This window comes from Pseudonaja textilis, chromosome 8 (assembly GCF_049901715.1).
Source record: "Pseudonaja textilis isolate UNSWEBS1 chromosome 8, rPseTex1.2, whole genome shotgun sequence".
NCBI lineage: Eukaryota > Metazoa > Chordata > Lepidosauria > Squamata > Elapidae > Pseudonaja > Pseudonaja textilis.
Genome location: NC_141997.1, coordinates 29119790 through 29145856, shown reverse-complemented (window position 1 = coordinate 29145856; position 26067 = coordinate 29119790). Strand labels below are relative to the sequence as shown.

Here is a 26067-nt window from a genome sequence, read left to right as displayed (position 1 = left end):
TAACAAGAAGTATCATCAAAATATTTATGAATTACTGTGAAGAACAGTAAATTTATTACAGACACTTCTGTAATAGTCACAGACAGAGACATGATATTATGTAACATTATGACATATATTGACTGATATATTGACTTGAATCTGCACGACATATTTGTTTAAAATATGCTTGACTTATTAGTTTATTTCTCAATGTATTCTGTCTATTTATTTAAAATACTTATATGGCCCTCTATCTTCTGTACAATAACCCTGGGTGACTCACAGCAAAAATAATAAATCATAAAGAAGAAATCAGTAATGCTAACATCAAATTTCATGGTATCCCAGCCCTACCATATCCCTGTACGTTTGCTGGTTCCAATATTCCTCTAGCCTGATGCTGTCATATTTAGATAATTTGGATCAAGTTTTGGTTCAGTAGGTTGCATGGACCCAAGCAATATGGTTAGCATGTTATGGAAGTACTACTATTAAGCTATATATTAAGGCTTAGTTTGATATGTGAACTAACAATGATTTGCTGCTACATTAGAAAGCCTTTAAACCCTATCTTTTCCTCTCCTCTCTACAGCGTTGAATTAGACAATAATTTTAATTTATTCTTGTGTCCGCATAATAGATATTTCATAAGTTTTAAATGTCAAGTATGCTGAATAGGATTTTAAAAAGCAGTTTCCCCCAACACTTCCTCTTAATGAGGGGAAAGTTCCACTGATTGATCGTTGATTCTGATAGCTTTTATTTAACCCCACAGCATCTTATTCTACTTTAACATCAAAATAACTCTTTTCTCCCTCTTGCTTCACACCCACACCCACACATGCGCACGCATGCACACAACACACACACACACACACACAGGCAAAGCAAATATAAAAACAGATTTCTTAGACCTTTCTCATTAATATATTCCCCAACATCACAAAAGGCTGCTGGTCTCTTGTTGATTCCCAGATATCTTCATTATAAGAAGCTGGAGAGCTGCTACCAAAAATGAGGAAAAGAAACTCTGGGAAGCCAGTTCTTCTTGGTTACACTTCTTGTCACATATCCGCAAACATACATTTCCTGATCTTTTGTAGCTGACCATTTTCTTTCTGAGAAATCACTCTACCACAGGCCAGCAAAACTCATACATGGGAAAAGGCCAGATAGATATCTTAAGCATAATTGTGGGTCGCAAGAAGAATAGCTGGAGTGCTGAGCAATTGTTTAGCTGCAGTATCCATGAGACCTGAAGGTATCTGGCAGCGTATCTTTTGTGGTGGAAGAAACTGCAAAGAACTAGCAGATCCTTCCTACCAGTGCAATGTTTGATGGCAATAGATTGGTTTGTTTTTTTAATGGTGTAATAGTAGGTGGGATGACCTTGGAAGACAAGAGAAGATCCATAGATTAGACAATAGTCTGATAAGTGGTATCTGAGTCCGCAGATGGAACAAGGGCATGGCAAACATCTCAAAGGAGGCCTCCCCAGTTTCTTGGGGGAGAGGTATACTTTCAGACTTGCAAGATTCTGTTGATGTCATCTGCAATAACATTAGGGCTAGCACTTCCAGAAGTGGACTGCCTCACAAGGTTGACAACCTCTGAGCTGCCATATGCATCCTGTGAGCCATTTGTTGTGTAGGTCTGCTCTATAGGAATACTTCTATCGTCAAACTGGTCTTGTGGGAAATCTTTGATCAGAGCTATGTCTGCATATTTATTCATCTGACACTGGTATAATCACTAGGAAAATATAAACTTATTTAGAGCTTAGAGAAGTTAATAGAGGTGTCTACATGACATACTTAACCAAGGGAGCTAGAACCATATAGTACAATAAAAGTTGCCTTGGGTTACAAATTTGATCACTTCCCACCATTCTTGGTTTTCATAGAGCCATGATGGCGAACCTATGGCACGCGTACCAGAAGTGGCATGCAGAGCCATTTCTGCCAGCACGCAAGCCATCAGCCAGAACAGATCCGTTACACATGCACACACGCCTCCCGCCAGCCAGCCGATTGTCAGGTATCTACAGGGGGCATGCAGAAGACGCGCATGCATGCACAGGGGGCAGGTCGCGCACGCATGCACAGAGGTGCACAAGGAGGTTGCACGTGCATGCACAGGGGGTGGGGGGATTGTGCTCGCATTGCATTATGGGTGCAGGCACGCATGAATGCACGTGCACACACACACTTTTGGCACACAATGATAAAAAGATTAGCCCTCACTGTCATAGACCATTTAGAAAAAAACGACACAGTGGCCTGATAAGATGATTGCCAAAAGAGATGCAGTGGCTTACCATTTCCCTAAACTTCTCTTATTTCCCAATCCATGGGGCAGTGGGAGAATGAAAAGTAATATGGAAAAGAAACAGTGTTGCCACAGGAATACTTTTTTCCCCCAAATTCAAACCTTTATTGTCAGTGCAAAACATGCGTAGAATGAGATGGGCTGAGCCTCCCTTTTTGTGGGTCAATCTAGGATTTTATCTATCAACATTAAAATGATTTAACTTTGTTATCAATATTTGCATAACACAACTGATTGACAAAGGTTTCTTCCCAGCAACCCTAAACCTCTTATGGGTTAAAAGTAATCCCTCAAACTTGTTAATAAATGTAGCAGTTCATAAATCACACTACCTCTTTCTTTGACTCAGTTAAACATGCCCGGAAAACAAGACTATTCATACATTTTTCCAGATTAATCAGATTTCTTTTCTTTTAATTCCTGGTGGCTAGCAAGCAACAAAACTCTAGCTTACAACAAGCCTGTCCTTTTCATCTGAAAAAATGTTTTGGGTTTTTGTCAGAGTCAGGGATATTCAGGAAATTGGAACATCAAAAAGTTCATTTTCCTAAGTTTTAAAAATATTAATTAATATCAAGTTGTTGAGGGCTCTGGCAGACACTGTGTTGTCAAGAGTACCACACTGCTGACAAAAATAGGTAGACAAAAATTTGCTCAATATGCCTAATTATATGTAATTATATACATAATTATATGTATGTAATTATGGATCACAGTCTGGTGGCAATGAGTTTCTCAAAAGTTGTACCTCCCCCATTGCAGGGAGGTGGGACCTATTAGGCTGGTCCACCCCCGTTGACTAATGGACCTGGATGGATTCCAGAAGGAGCTGGGGGTTATAACTGCAACTGTGCAGCCGAGCTCTTAGTCATGGTTTGGAATAGGAAGGTGACTGAGGCTCTGGATAGCATGCATGCAACTTCTCCTCACCCATAGGCCTCTCTGTGCCCCGTAGTATACAGAGGAACTGAGAGGGATGAAACGCATGAGGAGACCTCTAGAGCAGTGGCCCCCAACCTTTTTTGTGCCATGGCCCAGTACCGGCATCACAAAATGATCCACGGCCCGGTACCGGCATCAGCACGCATGACAAGGCAAGGCAAGGCAAGCCAAGCGACCGGCCAGCCAGCTGTCCTCCACTTCTCCCTGCCACCTTCAACTCCTCCTTTGTACCTTTGTCAATGGGCTTCACTTCGGGACGGCTTCGGGACAGTCGCTCGGCTCGCCTTGCCTTGGGTGCTGAAAGAATCCTCATGCCTTAGTTTTATTCGAAGCCGCCCCCCCTTCGATGAAACTAAGGCTCGAGGATTCCTTCAGGACCCAAACACCACTTTCCAACCGGAAAAGCTCACCCGGATGCACTTTCTCGTCAAACAAGATGGCGGCGCCCAGCAAACTGGCGGCCCAGTAGGAAATGTTCCACGGACCAGGACCGGTCCGCGGCCCGGTGTTTGGGGACCCCTGCTCTAGAGCGCCGCTGGCGGAAGACTGAATGAACTTGAATGAACACGGGTAAGAGCTACTACTAAGGCCTACCTCGTAACGATTCCTGAAAGTGTAAATACTTTTCCACACTAATTGCATCTGCAGATAATTGCCCAGCAACCCTATTTAAAGCGAGCCTTCTCCTCCTGCGGAAGGAGGAGACTGACGTCCACCTGAAGGGGCGTGCTGAGGAACTTGTGGATTTTCTGGAAAACAAAATAACTCGACTTCATTCCCAATTAGATGTTGGCTTGGTTGATGGTCCAGTGGAAACCCTTGAGGCAGTTTCTTGCCCTGTTATCTGGGAATGGTTTGACCCTATTGCTCCCGAGGAAGTGGACAAGATCCTAGTGAGTATACGTGCAAGCACCTGAGTTATAGTCCCATGTTCCTCCTGGCTTGTGAAAACTTCTGAGGAGGTGACAGGTGGGTGGACTCTGGTGGTGATTAATGCTTCCCTACAGGAGGGGGCAGTGCCCAATCTTTTGAAGGAGGCTGTGGTCTACCCTCTTCTTAAGAAGCCATTGCTGGATTTCACCTGGTTGGATAATATTTGACCCGTCTCCAATCTTCCTTTTGGGGAAGGTTGTTGAGAAGGTGGTCGCGCGGAAGCTCCAGAGGTTGCTGGATGAAATAGATTTATCTCGACCCCTACCAGTCAGGATTCAGGTTGGATTTGGGACAGAAACAGCACTGGTTGCACTTTTGGATGATCTCCGGCAGGAGCAGGATGGGGGTAGTGCATCCATCCTTGCTTTACTTGACCTCTCAGTGCCTTTCGCTACCATGACCATGGTATTCTCCTGGGGCGGCTTTGGGGGATGGGAGTGGGAGGCCTGGTTGACTTGTGTTGTCCTGGTTCACTTCCTTCCTCTGTGGCCGCTCTCAGTCAGTGTTGATAGTTGGGGAGAGATCCAGCCCTTGCCCACTGCTTTACAGGGTTCCACAGGGCTCGGTATTCTCTCCATTCCTGTTCAACATTTATATGAAGCAGCTGGGTGAGGTCATCTGTCACCATGGACTGAGGTATCACCAATATGCTGATATTACTCAGCTGTATGTCTCAGCCCATGATGAGTTAAGTGATGCTGTGTCCTCCCTCTCACAGTGCCTGGAGGCTATTAGAGGATGGATGGGGGACAACAGGTTTAAACTAAAACCTTGTGAGAACAAGTGGCTCTGGATTGGGGTTTGTTGGCTCAGGGAGAATTGCCACTTTGGGTCTTAGATGGGGTGGCACTACCCCAAACAGACCCTGTGTGTAATCTAGGGGTTTTTGTGGACTCACAACTCCTGCTCTAAAAGCAGGTGACTGTTGTGGCCAGGAGGGCCTTTGGACAACTGTGGGTTGTGCACCAATTTTCCTGGACCTTTTCCTGGACCAACAGTCCCTACACACAGTCACTCATGCCCTGATCACTTCCTGTCTTGACTATTGCAATGTGCTCTACGTGGGGCTGCCCTTGAAGAGCACCCAGAAGTTCCAGTTGGTGCAAAATCAGTGGTGGATTTGAAATTTTTTTATTACCGGTTCTGTGGGTGGCTTGGTGGGTGTGGCAAGGGAAGGATAATATAAAATCTCCAGTCAGAGGTGGTATTTGCTGGTTCTCTGAACTACTCAAAATTTCTGCTACCGGTTCCCCAGAGTTGGTCAGAAGATGCTGAATACCACCTCTATGCAAAATGCAGCAGCCTGCATGGTTTTGTGCAGATCCTAGCATGCACATGTATCACCTCTCCTGCAGGAGCTGCACTGATTGCCAATTTGCTTCCAGGTGCAGTTTAAGGTGCTGGTTGTCACCTTTAAAGCCCTTCATGGTTTGGGACCAGGTTATCTGAGGGACAGTCTCTTGCTGGTCACATCTACCTGACCCATCAGAGCAGGGAGGCAGGAAATGTTGCGGGTCCCATCCCCAAGGGAGATACACCTGGTGGGACCCAGAAGAAGGGCCTTCTCTGTGGTGGCTCCCTCTCTCAGGAACATCATTCCCCCAGATTATAACGGCCCCCACTCTGACACTCTTCCAGAAGGCACAGAAGACTTGGTTCTGCCAGCAGGCCTGGGGAACCCAGAGTGGGATGGAGCCCATTAAATGGCTCATGTGATCTGCTGTCGCTAGGGCGAGGTGGGTGGGAGTTGGGGAGTTGATTTTGTTATATTGTACTATATTTATTTGATTCTTTTTGTTAGTTTTTTAACAGGCAGCAATATAAATTCAGTAAGTAAATAAATACATACATACCCTTGTACTTTCACAAAAGTATAAATCCATCATATCGGAAACTGTTATCTAAGAGTTATTTTTTTTGTTTCACAATATCTATAATGCTTTTCTACCCTCATTGTTTAACTGAATGCACTGTTGGGGAGTCTCATTGAACTTCAATATTCTAAGCCTTGACTTAGACATATTCTGGCCTGTGACCATAATAAATATTTGATTTGATCTGATCTGAATAAGTCTTGACAAAAACACAAATATTTATTTCTTTATTTTGTATCCAAGACCACAAGTGAAACCTGATGTAACAGCTCAATAAAAAATAATTATTGGCCTTGTTTCACAAAATCTCAAATTTCATTGAACAAAATACTGAATGATAAAGCTAACACTATTCATGTACCTTCCTCTTTCCATGTTACAGAATACAGCAAAGAAACAAATTGAACTTATAACTTCTGCTGGTTTCATTGATGCTGTCAATTCCATTTTCATAAAGGGTGTGTGTGTGTGTGTGTGTGTTTTGCAAAATTACAGAAGTGACTTACAATTGTCTTTCCTGAGAGCAAGATTATTGCACTGGTTGCGTTTTAGGTATTTTCATTCTTGCTGCAGCATACTTCTTTTGGTCTCTCATTCACTGAATTTGTGTCTTATCTTTGCCCAACTATACAATTAACAATTCTGCATTAATGTCTGCATTAACAATTAACTATATTAATTAATATAGCCTTTGGCAATATTATTGTAGGCTAGTCTAGAAATGTGTCATTCATATATAATTCATACAAATGGGAAATGCAGAGTTTAGTTTGAAAATACAACTGGTTCATAGGAAAGGACACTCAATGTCCCAATTACATCCAAGTTTGATCTTTAGTTTTCAAGAGATACTACCATTGTAAGATTGGGACTGGAAAAACCCTCTCTCACAGCAGAGAAAAGCTCACAATACTGGCAACAGCAAACACTGAATATTATATACTTTCACCTTATTTTGCGAAACAGTTCTTCATTTTGCTCCTTCTTTCTGCATTACTTATGATAACAAAGGCTACTATTTTATCTGGGATGTGTTAACCAGATTTTTTTTTCTATGACTAGATACTTCAGGTTTGGAGAGAGAGAGGAAATGCCCTCATGTCTATAAAAGGGGAGTGTGACCGAATCAGTCTTAAGAACAATATACAAAAGGGGAAACAGTTGCATATGAAATGTACCGCCACAAAGAACACAGCAGAGGACTTAATGAAGTAGCAAAACGTAAGTATAGCTAACATTGTTTTTTAATAGATTAATGATTGTGAAGCATGAATATTAAACATAAGTAGTTCATCAAAGCAAACAAATGAGCAGCAGGCTTTTATTCTGGGATTATAATTAGCTTTTATTTGAATAGCAAAAATGTAAGGATTAACTACAGCCAACTTTTTAAAAAACCATCATATGGCAAAGCAAAAAGTCACAGAGACAATTTACGTTAAGTTGTTTTGGCTTTGTTCTAAGATAAATATTATTAAAATAAAAGGCAACTTTTGGAATTTCCTTTCAGTGCTTAAAATGTCATATATCCTCCATAAAATGTTTTATTATATTTCATCTTTATATGGCATTAAACATTTGGAAAAGTCATCTTGCTTTCTCTAGAATATTGTATACAGTCAAAGTTCTGCCCAGAAATATGTCTCATTGAATAGAGTGGTGTCTACTCCTATTTCATGGGTCTTAGACTCATTATATGCTGGACTAACTGAATTCCTGTAGTATCTCTCTGGATAGTTAATTGAACCAAAAGTACTTGAAAGATCTTAAAAAGGCAGTAGATTTATAGGAGGCTGATACCACTTTTTTGGGAACATGCTAGCATGAAGCATATTGATGACATTTATCTAACAAATTTCTCTTTTAGGATAACTCCAGTTTGAAAATTGTAGGTATTCTTTTGGGGGAAAGTCATGAAAAAGAAGACAATCTTTGGATCAGGTTATTGCGAATCACCCAAGTCTCCTGTCAGAGGAGATTAGATTGTTGAAAATTGCCCCTGGAGTATACTTAAAGTCTATCTTGATTTCACAATTTGGTCCAGATGCATCAGCAACATAAAACCCCAAAACTATTGTCAATATTAGTATGTAAATCTTTTGCACGGCACTTTTTTTAAAAGTGAAAAATTAATGAGTAGAGTTAAGGTAGATACTAGCAACAATTCTGGAATAACAAGTTGAAACAAATTCAATAGGTACGGGTTTAAAAGAATACAAAATATGCTTCTTGTGATGTTAAAATGATTAAAAAAACAACTTTCAGATTTATTGGGCACCTCAGAGAATGTCTTCAAAAAGTTAGCAGTCAACCTCAATATGATGACCGTGCAGAATGGTAAAGAGGATATAAGCTTCTCCTAACATTGTCCGTTTTGGTTTAACATCCATAGACTGATAATATGTTGTGTACAATATGGCTTATAGATTGAAATATTCTCTTGAACTGTATACCAAGTATTTGGAATTTATATTAAGAGCTATGCCTTTACCAGACTAATATTTTCAGCAAACTATGTTGCAAATACAATGCTGAAAATGCAGTGCAACCCCAGAAGTACTATCTTGGATGAAATACCTATAAACACTTCTGCCTAAATTGTTTTCTGACAATATAATGGAAAATTTAATCATTGTTATTCTGCATGATCAAGGACTAATGATAGTCTTACTGACTGTATAAAATAATTTTTAATTTTCTTTAAAAAAATTTCTGATGTTTTTTTTAAATTAAAGCAGTTAAAATGCACTATATCACATATATTTTACATTTAAGTTAACAGTGTTCACATAGAATTTGATTTCAATGCATATGATGTAGTTTCATGGAATTTTATTTGGAAAAAACTGCAACTCTATCTTTCAAGAAATTCTGACTATTATAAAAAAACGTAGACTCAAGTTTTGACGGCTAAGTATCAGTTTAAGGGACTAATTAACATCTGTGTTATAGAAGCATATCCCGTAGCAATAGCAATAGCATTTAAATACCGCTTCATAGTGCTTTACAGCTATCTCTAAGCAATTAACCGAATCGGCATATTGCCTCCAACAATCCTTATTTTACCGATCTCGGAAGGTCTGAAGTTTAACTCAACCTTGAGCCATTCAGAATCGAACTCCTGTAGTGAGCCATGAGTTAGCCTGCAATACTGCATTTTAACCACTGCTCCGCTGCTCTACCATGGCTCTTATCTCATAGCCATTAATATTAAAAACACAAATGAAATACAAGCCAGATTTAAAACAAGATGCCCGTACTTCTCATCAACCATTTTCATATAAAATCAAACAGAATGACCTGCTCCTGAAATTTAAATAAAACTGATTTATTAACATTTTGAGCAAGAATAAATAATTAAAAGCCATAAATATAAAATAAAAATGTCCAACTGCCAACAAAGAGTAACGGGGTTTATGGGGGTTGCAGTGTATGAAAAATTGACATAAATTTTCTATATTGAAAAACTGGAAAAGAAGCACAGCAACAAAAGAAAGCTATAGACAAGAAAACACAGAGGCTCCCTGCCACTCGGGCTCCTATTTGTCTTTATGATTTTTGGGTGGGCAGTTCCATGTTAGCTAACAGACTGTGCTGACAGGGTTACTGTTATGCGACAACATTTCTAACATTACTTCTAATATTAAAACTATTAAAATCCCATATATTAGAATTAACTCTATATTAAAATTTGGAGAAAGCCGCATATGTCAAGCACCGGGGAAATCAAGAGATCCAGGAGACCCAGTTATCCAGAGTATAAAGATTTATTACAAGCTTAAGCTCTCTACAAAAATCTGACATACTAACAGTCAAGTGAAATGTGTGGGAATAAGGAAGCATTCAAAGTGGGCTGGGCTTAGATCTCTTATTAGCGAGCAGGGATTGATGACTTATGATGCATTTGACCCCTCCCTCGGACTCAGCCTAGTCATCTCCTATATCATACTTGAAACCTGTTTTACATTACGAGCATCCAATGGCCCAAATTAAAATAGCTATGGCAATATATCCTCTTTCTTACTTTTCTCTATCTGTTGTCCTTGTTTTTCACCTTTTTCTAAACTAATATTTAATTTAAAAACATGTAATAAAATACAAGTCCTGCAAGCTCCTTCATTTCAACAGGCCTTGTTCCTTATTCCAGAATACATATCTATCATGGGTAAGTTCAAAAGTAAACTCAGTACAAAGTGGACTAATATCCTGCTTACATTAATGATGATGTAAGAATGGTGTAATACTGTTAAGCAACTTGGTTTTCTAACTGTACACTTGATAGAACAAAATAAAAAAGTTCATGAAAGCCTAGAAGTGAAAAGACCAAAAACTCATTGGGTCTTTATAATTCTTTATAACTATCTCCTTTGCTATTGATCAGTCTACTAATCCAATGTAACTTATTTTTAAGGATATTTTTAGTTTTAGAATATTTATTTATTGTTGTGCTTAAAAATTCTAGGCCGCCTCAATTAGTTTTTATAATAGAAAGATGATTTTTTTGATAAATACGATAATGAGCAGAGACCTTTAATTTGGACACACATAATCAACTTCTTTAGCATGCAAAATATTTCTAATATTGAAATCCTGTCAATAGAGAAAAGTTAACATTAACTGAAACTAAAAATCTAAATACCACATATTTTTTGTGACAGCACAAAATAGAATTTCAATATGCAGTAGTGTTTTTTATTACTGTCCTAATGTTTTTAATTACCAATCATTTTCTCCCTATTATTTATCTCTTTATTTAATTCAATAAACATTTACAAATTGATTTTAGATGACTTTTTAGAGCAAGGAGAGGGGAAAGGATTCAGTGATATTTCACTTCCAGAAAGCATATTTTTCCATTCATAACTTTATACCTTTATTTATTAAACTGAACCTAATATAGCACATGTGTTAATACTTAACAAAGGATAGCCCTGGTGTTTTCAGCTTCCAAACTATTGCTATCATCTTATTTTAAAATTACCTATGATTACCTAATAGTGTTCAATCAAAAAGTATTTGCATATTAAGAAGATGGAATTTTGCTTTGTTTCTGAAATGAAGAGACAATTTCATACTATCTAATTTCTGGACTTCTAAAATACTTAGCTATTAAAAAAAACACAACGTCTGAATTCATCCTAACATTTTTCTGTTTCTTTTGTCACTTTTTCTAGGCCTTCTGAACTCTGAGTCATATTAACCATGGGAACAATCTTTAAATCTTCTACAACAAATCAAACTCAAAATGAAACTTGTGATTTATATGAACATAAAGATTCAGCAAGTATTTTATTGCCTATTTTCTACAGTGTTCTTTTCATAATTGCAGTACTTGGAAATGGACTTGCTCTCATTGTGATTGTAAAAAATAGGAAAAAAATCAATTCAACCACTATTTACTCAACAAATCTTGTTGTGTCAGACCTTCTTTTTACAACAGCTTTACCTGCAAGAATAGTATACTATGCACTGGGTTTCCATTGGCCATTGGGAGAGGTACTCTGTAAAATTACAGCCCTTTTCTTCTATATCAACATTTATGCAGCTGTGAATTTTATGACATGCTTGAGTATCGATAGATTTGTAGCCGTGGTTCATCCTTTAAAAACCAAGTTCAGAAAAGTTAAAAGTGCAACATACATTTTTTGCTTTGTGTGGTTACTTGTATTTGCCCAAACTCTCCCATTGCTTACACTACCCATGTCACACAAAGAAGAAAAAAGGGTGACGTGCATGGAATATCCAAACTTTGAAAAAATTGAACAACTCCCTCTGATGCTTCTAGGTGCCTGTTTACTTGGATATGTGGTTCCCCTTGGAATTACAATCATCTGTTATTCAAAAATCAGTTACAAACTCTGTCAAACTGCAAAGCAAAACCCACTAGCAGAAAAATCAGGAACAAACAAAAAGGCAATTAATATAATTATCTTCATCATCGTTGTATTTGTAATCTGTCTTACTCCTTATCATCTTGCCATTATTATATACATGATTAAGAAGCTTGTGCAAGGAAATATTCCCTGCAGCCATCAGAAGATTTTTCAAAAGACGCTCCATTATACTGTGTTCCTGATGAACTTAAATTGCTGTATGGATCCTTTCATCTATTTCTTTGCTTGCAGAGGATACAAAAGGACAATAATGAAAATACTGAGGCGTCAAGGAAGCATTTCAGAATCAAGTGCTGCCAGAACTGTTGCTGATGAAAGCTCCCGGGATGTTGGAGACACAAAACTAATTCCCCTTTCAACATCTTCAAATGGAAAAAGGTTAACACAAGCCCTTTCACTTTGAACATGCCTCCAGAATTTGATTTCAAAAATGCTGGAAATAGCAAGAATCATCATAGCAAGAAAGGCAAAGAAAGAAGAGAGAAAAATCCAATTGTACATTTTTTTAAAAAAAATCTACCATTTGATTTTTCAGGAGTGAAGCAGAAGATGGATTATGCAACATATCATTACCACAGATATTTGATTTAATAATTGGGGTTTTCCAAATATTGTTGGGTTTTTTTATATCTTGCTCTCATGTCATTTCTCCTTGCAAAATAATATATACCGTATACTTCTATTTTGGGATCCTATTAAAAACCAGACTCTAAACAATATACCTTGAATTGGCAAAATAACATGTGACAGATATGCAAAAGGGAATATTTAACATTTTCTTTTTCACATCTATATATGAAATAGATTTAATTATATAATATCCCATATAAATCATTTAATTATAAATAGATTTGTTTCTCAGGAGGAGGTATGTAGATAGCTTTAGGCAATTTACTATATTGTTAGAAAACAACCCCCAAGCTTTTAAATAACTTACTGTACACTGGATCCTATGTTTCATTTGATTATTCCATGATAACTTTAAGGTATCTAACCTACATAGTTTAACAAAAGCAGATGAACTTCTAGAGTGGAAGGCTGAAAGTCTCAAACCTCCTCTCCATGGGTGGGATTCAAAATTTTTAACAACTGGTTCTGTGGGCGTGGCTAAGGTGGTGGGTGTGGCTTGTTGGTCATGTGACTGGGTGGACATTGCTTGATGGTCATGTTATTGGCTGGATGTGGCCAACTCAATATCACTCACAACAAGGCACGCATCTCCTCGCCTGGCCTCTCATGACTGTAGGGATGCTGCAACAGTTGTAAGTGTGAAAAATGGTCATAAGTCACTTTTTTCAGTGCCATTGTATCTTTGAATGGTCACTCCACACAAGCAAAGAAGGGGAAAAAAATCTCCAGAGATGTTCCTGAGACAGGAAGTCTAGTCCTGCCAAGAATGTAATAAAGATTAATGGAGAGGCAGTTTCTGTAAGCAACACCAGAATGTTTCCTTCCTGCCCTCCTTACAGGATTAGGCCAGTAATTTCTTCTAACTACCGGTTCTCTGAACTGCTTAGAATGTTAACAACCGGTTCTACTGAATAGGTGCGAACTGGTAGAATCCCACCCCTGCTCCTCTCACAGAAGCTCTCTTGTGTTTTCACAAACAGGCACACTCTTAAGGCAGTGTCTTACAATTTCTGCCATTGTGCTTCAGTTTGTATCCTTTCCCAAGCAATAAATATAGGATTTTACAACCTCTGCCACCTTTCTGCCTATTAAAAGATAAAAATGGTTTTAAAAAGGTTAAAATGTAAATGGATGAAATAATTTGAATAGTACTGCTTTCTAGTTTAACAATGAAAAGGAGCATGGCTAGAAGGTTTAGCATTTAGATGTGTGTGTATGGGGGAGATCAGGCCAATCTCATAAGAGATGAAGAAAATCAAACATTATTTTAAAACACGTAGAACATTTCAACTTCAAGTATTAATACTTTCTTTTGCAAGAAAGAATAAAGCCACTCCTCATTTAGTGACCTCAGTTAGCAACTATTCACAAATAAAAAAGTAACAAAATTCATTTTCTGACCAATGCATGCATTGACAACCAAATTTTGTGCTTCTGACAACACATTCCAGTGACAGTAATACTGACTTAGCTGCTCAACGAAACTTTATCTGAATGAAGCAACAGCAATCAGCGATCTCTCTATCATGGGTTCATTTAGTGATCATTTCACTTAATGATTTGATCAATAGAACGGAACATAGTCACTAAACGAGAAGTGGGTGTACAGATAAAATGCTTTCAGAAGATCACAGGGTGCTATTAGAAGGCTGATGGGAGTGGCTTGGTGGGCATGGCAGGGGAAGGATAGTGCAAAATCTTCATTCCCTCCCCACCCCACTAACCTGCTTTCCAGCTCCGTCTCCTGTGCAGGGCAAAAAAGAAGAGCCAGCCTATCAGCTGGGACTTGGGAGGCAGAAAATAGATGGGGGCGGGGCCAGTCAGAGGTGGTATTTGCCGGTTCTCCGAACTACTCAAAATTTCCGCTACCAGTTCTCCAAAACTGGTCAGAACCTGCTGAATGCCACCTCTGCCTCCCCCCAAAATTAGATAAAAATAATTCCTTGTGTGTCCAATCACACTTGGCCAATAAAGAATTCTAATTCTTACTATGTTAATAGTCAGGCAACTGGCAATATAATGCCTATCCAGGAATATAAGAACACTGTCTATGTAACATAGGGCTATTATTCTTGGGCTACAAAGCGTGCATAACTACAGGTGGTCTTACTGGTAAACTTACAGCCATTCATTTAGTAGCTGTTCAAAGTTACAACGGCACTGAAAAAAGTGATTTATAATCCTTTTTCACACTTACAATCATTGCAGCATCCCCATGGTCATGTGATTAAAATTAAGATGATTGGCAATTGACTCATATTTATGATGGTTGCAATGTTCCGAGGACATGTGATCACATTTTGCAAACTTCTGACAAATAAAGTCAATGGGGAAGCCAGTTTTACTGAACAACCTTGTAACTCAGTGGTCCCCAACCTTTTTTGTACCAGGGGCCAGTTTCACGCAGAAACGCTTTTTCAAAGACTGGGTAGGGGCAGTGGAGTCCGAGTTTGGTGGTTTGCTTGCAGACGTTTCATTACCTGACTAGGTAACATCTGATGTTGTTACCTAGTCAGGTAATAAAACGTCTGCCAGCAAACCACCAAGTTCAGGGAGCGCCGAGTCCTCCTCATTGCAACCCTGAGCGACAGATATTCTCTTCTATTGGGACATTTAAAACGGGTTTCAGCTGCAGATTCAGGAACTACGCCTGGCTGAGGAGTGCCTTCAAAACTGAGCGCTGAGCGGCGGCGGCCCACGGCTGCCTCTGCGGCTCAGGACAAGTCCCTGCAGGATGGCTGAGAAGCCCCGCCTCTCGGCCCTGCCTTCCTCAGCCTCATCCCTCAAGTGCCTCCCTCCCTTTAATAACTATTCGCCTCTTTTTCTCAGCCGAAGCTGCTCCAAAACAACCAGAAACGAAGGCAGGCAGGCAAGCAGGCAGAACGGAGCACTGGATTGAACCGCGGGCGGCTGTGTGGGGTGAACGGGCGCTTTGGAGGAGCTGCGCCGGCAGGAAAAGCCACCCTGCTGGCTTCTTTGAAGCAGTTTCTTCCTGGGGTGGTGGAGGAGCGAGAGAGCGACTGAGAGAGGAACGAGGCGGGAGGAAACCGAAGCCACTGAGCCGGAGAGCAGGACATTCTTTGCGGCCCGGTACAAAATGATCCACCCGTCCGGGGCCCGGTGGTTGGGGACCCCTGATGTAACTAACAACAGCAAAGATTCACTTAATAACTATGGCAAGAAAATGAGTCATAAAATGGGGCAAAATTCACAACTGTCTTGCTTAACAAGGGAACTTTGGGGCTTAATTGTAAGTCGAAGACTACCTGTACTAGACAGCAGGAAAGGGAAAAGCTCTTCATTTCTCCTTCCTGCCATCTACTGGTTTTCTCAGAGCCAATGTGGTGATCCTATTTATCAACAATGCACCTGATCAGAAATGTATGTTACACATATGCTGCACTCAAATCTATAAATCTGCTTCATGCTGACATAGAGCTAAGAAGAGTTAGACAGATGTTAAGCAATCAAAAGAAATCATACCAAGATAGTATTGTAGAAAATACATTTTTCCTATTTAGTGGGAAGCCGGTCATTGATTTATCCAACAGAAAAACTGTAATTGGGTCATTTCTATAATTGTGTAGCAAACAAAATGGAGAAGTGGGGAGTGTAACTGTTTTATCTTCTGCAATATCTGCTGTCAAGAATTCTTTGTTGTAATCTTGTTTTAATACCTGTTTGTTTTGCATCAGTTTGTTCCTGTTTATCTTAATCATAGAACTGTTTGTATCTTCTACGTTTCTATATGGTGCTCTTCACTTTCATAATCAGGTGATTCTTTCTCGGGTGGCCTTGTTCTCGTAAACCCAATAATATATATATATGGAGAGCTTTGTTTTTATCGGGGCTAAGAAAGATAAGATGTAAAAAATAAGCGTTATTTTTAAAGTTCCAAGTATTTGATAAAAGAATAGATTGGTTCCTGAGTGGTTAGGTGAAAAATTCAAATTTATGCAGGAATTGAAAATTTCAATAAAGGGGTGAAGCCTAGAAAGACAATTGCTGACGTAACTGTGATTTTATCTGTATATTGGTAAAACTCTTGTGTCTGTTTGATACTTTGTAACCTTCAACTAGATGAAATGCTGCAATATAGAACAAAACTTTGCCAACAAAAGCCAAGTTAGCTCAAATGGATCTAACGTACAGAGTGCCTCTGAGACTCACGATTCCTGAGGAACTGAAATTTGTGGGATTTTTTTGCCACCTCAGCACTGCTGTCATACTACCACGATTAACTGCGTTCATGTAAATCCCCATTTTCAACGATTCCTTACAGCCTCCCACAAGCCATGGAGAAACCAAAAGGCAACTGATATGATTGACGATTCTCCGACACTTCTTGCCACCTTCCCACAAGCCAGGTGGAAAGCTTGCAGGGAGAAAGTCAAGAGAGAAATGGTCCAGTCCCTCTGTACTCATACTGAGCCATCCATTTGTGCCTTCTCCCACCTGGCAGTAGCCAGGGAAAGGAAAAGAATATTTCCAGTAACTCACTGCCAGTTTCGCACAAGGAAACTCAATGGGGAAGGTGACTGGAAGTCGAAAGTCACTCTCACTTCCACTGTTTTTTTTTCTGATTTTTTTAAATCTGCCCTATTGTCATTGTTTAGGTAAAAAAATATCTCTGAAATGATGACCAAATGTATAATGGGTTGCATAGTTATAATTAATATTACATTTAAGATCTGTCCATAAATTCAAGTTATTATGACAACAACACATTAACTTTCCTGTTAAGCTGCTCAGAGGAAAAAGCAATAATTGGGACAAAATGTTTGATGGCAGAGTAAAAATTTACTGGCATGTTTCATAAAGGGAGGGTTTATTCTGATGTAATAAATAGTTGTGGATGGTACCTAAAATTGGTTGCTCTCCAACAAAACTAGGACAGTTGTCTTTGCAGATGTAGCCCTGCAGCAGGAAACAAAGGAACAGAAATCAATGGAGTTATTACTTCTCCTTGCACTTTCCTCTTATATAATGTTGGGGTGGTGCCAGTGTCTAAACATCTGTTCTCAATTAGAAAAGGCTAATACTGTGTTGCAGAAAGTATCACTTAAAGTTAATGCAATGTTTAATCTTCTATGGGTGTTTAAACTACGCTTACGGTTGAAATTTTCATATCAAAAACTGTCTGAAAAAAGCTGTAATGACATCCGTTATCAGGCCCATAGATTTAAAAAGCATTCACCAAAATAAAGTATCTAACGGTTTTTAAAAAATTATCTTCATTCCCATTATTTTTCTGAATGTTAGTGAGATCATTATGGAAAAAAGCTGAGTGACTATCAAATACCTGACTGGATTTTCTCTTTTCTTGATTAACTGTTTACTCTTATTGGGTCGATACTGTAACGGAACCAATCTCAGTTATCTTCACCAAGTCCTTCGTTTCCTTCACAAATTAATTCCTAAGAAATGTGAATTTTCTTAATCAACTAGATACATTTCTCTTTTCCCCAGCAGTTTTAATCAGCTTGTTCCTGTGCATCTTTGGGGATAAATACATTTACTTATTTGAAATGAGACATTTCACCAACTCAAGATGCTATACAGATGTATAAAAATAATAAACAACAATCGGCATAACTTATTCTTTCTTTTAAAAAAGAAACACAAAACTAAGTCAGTTAGACTTAGTAACAGTGAGATGTAACTTTATAAAGCCAATGCTCATCTTGCCTCATCTACAACATGTGCACAAGAAATCAGCATTTTACTCTTGCTCCTTTTAAAAAACTACCTCAAAAAATAAATTTTATTTGGTAATTTCTTGTCAGAACTGTAGAAACGTCCATTGATAGAGTTTAGACAAGCAGCATGAAAACTAGCCAAAAGATACACATTTAACATATAATTTACAAGAATTTTTTTAGGTATTTCTATTACTTGGCAATAACCTTTGTTATTACCCTTTGTTACCATTAAGATAGGTTATAGTGTTTATCTATAAATGTAAGTAAAATGTAGTGGTTTAGGCTTCAGCTATTCACTATTCACTTCCGTGCTATTGTTAGCAAAGTATTAGAATATTCAAATGATATCACTATGTATCAAGGAATGCAAAATGCTGATATCTGAAAACAGTATTTTATAACTGTCCCTTATGGTTTCATCATGCATGAAAAAGGAAGGAAGTATAGTGACAAAGCCTGTCAGAACGGAGATAGCCTGAAAAACAGAAAAACCAAATATAGACATACAATTGGCAAAACATCAGCAGTATGCTCAGCTGTGATCAATGAACCAGATCCACAGACAAGTTAATAATCAGCACAGTAGTACTAATTACTAAGTGTACAATAGTCATTAATCCCAGCTGATTAGCAGTTAAATCTGTATTTATTTGATATATATAACAATCTGCAGGCCATGAACTGCTCCCAGTTTCTGTGTGGCTCTAATTGTATATCTAAATTTGGTTGCAAATGTCAATGTTTTTCCTATTTGGGAATAATGGAACATAAAATTAACAGGCACATTAAGCCTCTGTAAAGCTCAACTTAAGACCATAACTGAGACCAAAATTTTCCTTGCTAAGTAAGACAGTTGTTAAATGAGTTTTACCCTATTTTATGACCTTTCTTGCCACAGTTGTTGTGAATCGCTGCAGTTGTTAAGTTAGCAACATGGTTATTAAATGAATCTGGCTCCCCATTGACCTTGCTTGTCAGAAGGTCGGAAAAGAAGGGATCATATGACCCCAGGACACTGCAAACATCATAAATATGCATCAGTTGCCCCGTGTCCAAATTTTGATCACATGACCATGGGGATGCTGTAATGATTTTAGAGTGAAAAACAGCCATAAGTCACTTTTTTCAGTACTGCTGTAACTTTGAACAGACACTAAATGAATGGTTGTAAGTCAAGGATTGCCTGTACACATTTTGTATATAAAAAATAACGCACACAATTGCCTTCCACACTTCCCACTCAGGTGAAAATTTTATTCTCTACATACAATTATATAAAGTTAACGGTCATATATCTCTGCATTAAGTTAGCAGTCATACATCTCTGCAGCAGAGAAATTACTCATCTCAAGAATATAAGGATTTTTTTTAATGAAAAATGTTAAATGTTGTTTTAGATGTAATAAGGGTAATTGTCCAAGAACCATTTCCCCTTCTCTTTTTTATAGAAGAAAACTCTTCTAATGTGTTCTTTCCACTCTGCGGTTTTATTCCTTAGGAGTATCGTATTATTGTACCTTTTACAAATATGTACCTGATTTAACAGTACCATATACAGTATGGCACAAATAATAATGTGATGCACAGTAATTAAAGTTGTGCAAGATTATTGACTACCTACACAACTAGCTCCATGACGTAACTAAGCTTAAAGCCATTTGTTGTGGCTGAAAAAAAAATAGTACAGTATGTCACATCAAAATGTTCTGAAACAAAGATATATTTTTAAAATAGTTTTGAGACATGCCATGGGATAATAGCCATCTGTTTAAGGGAAAAAAATATGCTCAAATCCTAAATCAACTTTCTGGATTCAATCCAGTTAAGAACATGATCACTGAAAAAGTGAAGAAGCCTACGTTATTTCTAAATGATACCTGTTTAAGATCGGTTCATCAGAATTGTTTGGACAACCTTTAAGGTCTGCAGAAATAATGTTATAAAGAACTTCAGAAAAAAACAATAAAAGAAAAGAAACACCACCACCAGCAGCCAAACTACTGAAAAAGAAGTCAATGACCATATTTACCAAACAGAACCGTCCTGAGTTCTCTTCTCCCAGAAAATTAACTCACCTCATGAGTTGGCAGCACACAAGTCAGGAGCACATTACAGCTATCCTGACAGCCATTTTCTCAGATCTCCCAGCCTCTGCAAAGGAAATTGATTTCTTTCCTTTTAAGAGGGGTTTTGTTTTTTTTCTGAGGTTAAAACAAGAACATTGTTGTAGCTAGTGCTCTGCGGAAAAAGATAGAGGGGGTGCATTCAATCTATCCAACCATTTTTCATTTTGTGAGATTTGGGGGAAAAGAATTTAAATTGTGACAGAAATGGAAGATCGAAACAGGACGCATTTTCCAGTTTCTCTAGGAATTTGCCACAATCACAGGAAGGGCAGTTAACCATCAAGTCAGTTCTTTGAATTCCACATTTAATTTGCTTCAGATAAACCAAGGACTGCTGGGATTAAAATCAAAACTTTCTCTGGATGTTTTTGAATTAATCTGCTTGTTTTCCTATTCATATGACATGTTAACCCTATCATCCCATTACCTAGTTCAGTGCATTATGTGAGCATCACTAAGGATCCAGGATACAATCAGTGGATTGCTGAGATTGGAGAAAGCCAAAGACTTCAACAATGCTTCAACATTTTCTTTTGTTTGTGTATATATGTGCGGGTGTGCATGAGACAAAATTCTACGTATTTACTCCTCATACAACTACAAATTAGTGTTTCAACTGAATAAATTCTCTCTAAACCTTCCTTTCCAAATAGGGCCCCTCAAAACCTACAGAAAACTAGATGGCACAGATTGGAGATCCTTCTATTCCTTGCCATGTTAAGTAATGTGGTAACTATAGCAATAGGATGTGGTTTGAGTTTCAAATATTTTCTGAGAACTGCAAACAGACCGTGCCCCAAGTATCATTTATAAGGAGATATTAATCTGCAGCAAACAAGAAAAGGAAGTGAATTTGTTCTGAATAAAGTCGTGACAGTGAACCTTTTGGGCTCAGCATGTCAAAAATTCAGAAAATGTCAACTTGACTCTGCTGGAGTGTCCGTCTACCTGTCTGTTACACAGACACACACAGAAACAATTCTTGACATATTCATTTATTTAAAGAAAATAGAGTCTAATCATGTGTGTGATTTCCAAGGATCTGCCTCAGACTATGTACTTTCAGGTATGTTCTTTTTCTCTTAACAGTCCCAAGGCCTACCCAAGGCATCTTCAGGTCTCATGAAGCTTTTTGTTCTTGAAGCTACTTTGGCAAATGCTCTTTTATAGCTTCTGCAGCTTCTAAAAACTATGTGAAATCACAGGCTATTCTCATGTAGTTTTCGAAGGCATTAGAGGCTGGATGAAAACATGGTCGTCTTGTTATTTTGTGGCAATGGGCAAGAACACACCTCATTTTTGAATGACCTCCACAGCCTCTGCAAATCATCCAAGGACAGGGGTGTGTTTTCAAGAATAGACGTTGGTGGTGGTTCTTGTCATCTAAAACCTTCTAATGTGTCAACTTTGACACACCTGTCATAGGTTTGCCTTTATTGGTATAAAGCAAATTGTATGTGCACCACATTTTTATTCAATCTCATCATTCCCTATCAGTTCTAACTTGGCTAAGGCACTATACTGATGGAAGTGAAAGCTTGCAAACAGAATGACATATCTTTTTGGCATAATAACAAAATTTGAGATACATTTTTGTTGTGAAAAGATGTTCTGAATTAACAAAATTCAAAAGTAAGGCTAAATGGGAATGGTACTTGTAGCCTGTCTGGATTTGCATAACACAGTAACTCTTGTATTACATTAATGAGATTTTACAAAGAAACAGACAAAAAAAACACAAAAAAGTTTTTTTAAAAATTCCAAAAACATAAAAAATAATGAAAACACTAAGAATAATAAAGCTATTTTGAAAGTCATAAAAAGATGAACTCCAGGAAAGCATCACCAGTTTCCCTAAAAGAACAATCCTATGCAGGTTTTACTATACCAACATTACCAAATCCCCAGGCCATATGACCAAGCCATATATTCAGGCCCTTTTGGAAGGCCAACAAGGTTGGAGCCAGTCTAACTTCAAGGATGATGTTCCAGAGCAGGGGTGTCAAACTCAATTCCACTGAGGGCTGCATCAGGTTGTGTTTGACCTCAGGGTGACAGGGGTGGGTGTGGCTGGGTTGGGTGTGGCCAGCTCGACATCACTCCTGTTGGGGGCACCTGTGGTGGCCCAAACAGTCTGCCAGCAAAAATGGGTTCCTGAGCTCCATTTTCGGCTGCAATGGCCTCCTGCAACTCTCTGCCAGCAAAAATGGAGCTCAGGAGGGCTGCCCATGGCCCTCCTGAGGTCTGTTTTCACTGGCAGAGGCACCGTGAACTGGTCCTTCGCTGTTTCCTGGGCAGCACCGCGGGCCAGATCTAAGCACCCTGTGGGCAGGATCCTTGAGTTTGACACTCCTGTTCCATAGAGTGGGCGTTATGGCAGAAAAGGCTCTCCAACGGGATTGCATCAGATGATATTTCTCTGTGGATGGCACCCATAATATGTCCTTTCTGCTGGATGTGATACGGGGAGGCCATCTCTCAAATATCCTGGCCCCATGACACATAGGATTTTGTTGATCCTTATCAGCACCTTGAATTGAATCTGGAGGTCAACAGGTAACTAATGCAGCACATAGAGCAAGCATGTAATGTATGCTGATCTAGTTGCTCACATAACCACCACCACCACATTTTGCATCATCTGAAACTTCCAGATGTTCTTCAAGGGCAACCCCATGTAGATAATCTCTAGATACTTGACACTCACCTATTGTCACCAGCTTTAACAGTGACTGTTAAAGCTATCGTTGGGCAGAGTGTAAAACACAAAACCAGACCGAGATACAAGGAAAATATATATCAGTGCTAAGCTACTGATATTAGCAAAGTCAATAGTACACACTGAACAGTAGAGGGCGATAGTGCTACATCTATATTTATACCAGGCACACTACATTAATTTAAACACTACACAGGAATTTTTTATGAAAGAAATTTGCTCCCAATTGACTTTCTAGTGGCAAGCAAAGACTCTTAATACTGGAATTTTTCTTTAATCAAATATTAGCAATAGGAAAATCTGGATGTACAGAAGTAATAATTTAAAAAACTTGCATTGACTAAATTACTGTTTTAAAAAAAACATATCCTTGAGAACATTAATATAACAAAGACAGATATCAATAAAACTTGAATTTAAAAAAAATGTTATTTATTTATTAAACTTGTTGCTGACTATCTCTCTGCATAGCGACCCTTAAAAACGTTTAGCAATATTAGCAAGTAAATAAGTTCTGAGAAAATGCATAAAAATTTGTAAATATCAACAGTTATAAAGTATCTTGCTCCCTAAAAACAAAACTGTAAAATAATGAATAGACTGGAATACTGCCTTATTAAAACCAAGTGTAAACTATGTTACATTTTGTTCATTCAAACATTTACACCAATATTTTTTTTTAATTATTATATAAAGATAATGAATTCTTAAGAAAAAATGCCATTGCCGGTGTTTTGGGTGATTGCTGTTTATGGTTGGTTATAACTGCCAAAAACTTACTAGCTAAAAAGACAATTTTAACAATATTCACACATCACACTGAGATATGGCTTGCTTTAGCTTTCTGTATACAACTTACTACATCAAGATCAAGCAAATCAAATGATGGTTTAAATTAATACACAATATTTAAATTAATTTAAGCTATCATTTGGTTTAAGAGTCCAGTATCTGGCTAAAGAAAACAAATGAGATCTCAACATTTTGAACTTTCCTGGGTCCAATTTTCGTTTTCCCACAAAATGCAACTCCAGAATTAACTGGTCATGCAGATCAGATTCAGATCTAGTTTTGGCTATGCATTTATACCGGTAGTTCTTAACTTACAACCATTCATTTAGTGCCCGTTTGAAGTTACAACAGCTTTGAAAAAAATGATTTATGACTGTGTTTCCCATTTACAATTCTTCCAGCATCCCCATGGTCATGTGATCAAAATTCAAGCACTTAGCAACTGGCATGTATTATTTACGACAGATGCACCGTTCCAGGGTTACGTGATCACCATTTGTAACCTTCCCAGCCAGCTCCTGACAAGCAAAATCAACGGGGGAAAGTAAGATTCATTTAATAACCACAAGATTCACTTAACGACTGCTTAACCATTGTGGCAAAGGTCATAAAGTAGAGCAAAACTCAATTAACATTTGTCTTATTTAACAACAGAAAATTTGGGCTCAATTGTAGTCGTACATTGAAGACTACTTGTAGATGATTGACACTGGGAACTGGCCAAGACTGTTTCTGAGTGTAATATTTTTAATATTTTAGCATTTCAATACCTATGGGTAAATGGCATTTTGAAGCATCAAGATCCAGATGACTGAATTTGCCAAAAGGAGACAACAGGGAATCATTATTTAGTTTCCTGTACATTCAGCCATGGGGCATCTAAAGGCACTTTTTAAATCATCATTGAACATATATATGGTAGAAAAGAAAGATTTAAGGCCAAGTAAGATCTATTGCAAAACAGACATTTTGGGCTACCAGTAGAATGCTTATCAACCATTCAAAATTATGACAGCTCTGATTGAATAAGAGTTATGACTATTCCTTGAACTTGCAGATGTTGCAACATCCCTGAAGTCATATGATCAATTTTTTTGGTGCTTGGCAAAATTTGACTTCTTGGCCTTCCCACATTTCAAAACACAGTATGTGATTCAACTCCGCCCAACATTTCCCTGCCCCTCTGGCTGCCTTGCATTCTGCTACTTCCAGCTGATCTTCACTGTCTTCTATTCCTTCTCTTTCCTCCTAATGCTGATAGCAATAGAATTAAGATTTATATACTGCTTCACAGTGCTTTACAACCGTCTCTAAGTGGTTTAAAGAATCAGCATATTGCCTCCAACAATCTGGGTCCTCATTTTACCGACCTTGGAAGGATGGAAAGCTGAGTCAGCCTTGAGCTGGTGAAACTCAAACTGCTAAACTGCTGACAATTGGCAGGCAGCAGAATTAGCCTGCAGTATTGCATTCTAACCACTGCGTCACCATGGCTCCGATGAGGCATTTACAGCCAAAGTATCTTTGTGAGGCCATGTGAGGGCTCACATGGTATTGGGAGGTCTTGGGAAGGGCCAGCAGCTAACTTGGACAGGTAACCGTCATCAGCAGTGGGAGGAAGAAGACAGCAAAGGCCAACTGGGGGGGGGGGGGCAGAGCAGCAAAGGGTAACCAAAAGGGCAGAGATGGGGGGCAGATAGGCCAGTAGGGGAAGTTGACGTGGAGATGAGCATGGCAAGGCAAGGGAAACATGACATCCTCACCTAATGTTCACAGCCAAGACTACTGGAACTGTCACTGCTAAACAGAGCGATCACATGATATTTTGCCTAACAATTGCTTCATTAGCAACAGAAATTCTGCTCCCAGTTAGGGTCATTAAGAACGAACTACTTGTACAAGTTATTCTGGATGGGATTGCTTTTTCTTTGAAGAAAGGAAAGAGAGACTTCGGTAATGATTCTGGATTTCCTTTGCACCTGGATGCTAAAAGAAATAAAACATCTGGCTGAGGACAGGAGGAGCTTTTTTTTTGTTTTAACTTTACATGCTGGGGGAATCTATATTCATTTTTTAGAAATTTTGTCTTGTAAAGTGTGGTTAGATGTGGTGGTTTTATCCTTAATTTCTATGTGCTCCACCTGG

At 38.5% G+C, this 26067-nt stretch overlaps 2 protein-coding genes across 5 annotated transcripts in view; one reads left to right on the top strand and one right to left on the bottom strand.

The window, feature by feature from the left end:
• UBAC2 (UBA domain containing 2) overlaps positions 1-26067 on the bottom strand; it is a 118562-nt gene that overhangs the window by 38366 nt on the left and 54129 nt on the right. The gene's annotated exons all lie outside the window — the stretch shown is intronic.
• On the top strand, positions 7159-12482 carry GPR183 (G protein-coupled receptor 183). The gene is made up of 2 exons (XM_026708407.2): positions 7159-7280; positions 11234-12482. Exon 2 carries the CDS (start codon positions 11262-11264, stop codon positions 12354-12356), a length of 1095 nt encoding a protein of 364 aa, XP_026564192.1. The 5' UTR covers positions 7159-7280; positions 11234-11261; the 3' UTR covers positions 12357-12482.

Excerpts from the sequence above, each read along its gene's own strand:
- GPR183 (XM_026708407.2), top strand. The coding sequence starts at position 11,262 with ATGGGAACAATCTTTAAATCTTCTACAACAAATCAAACTCAAAATGAA.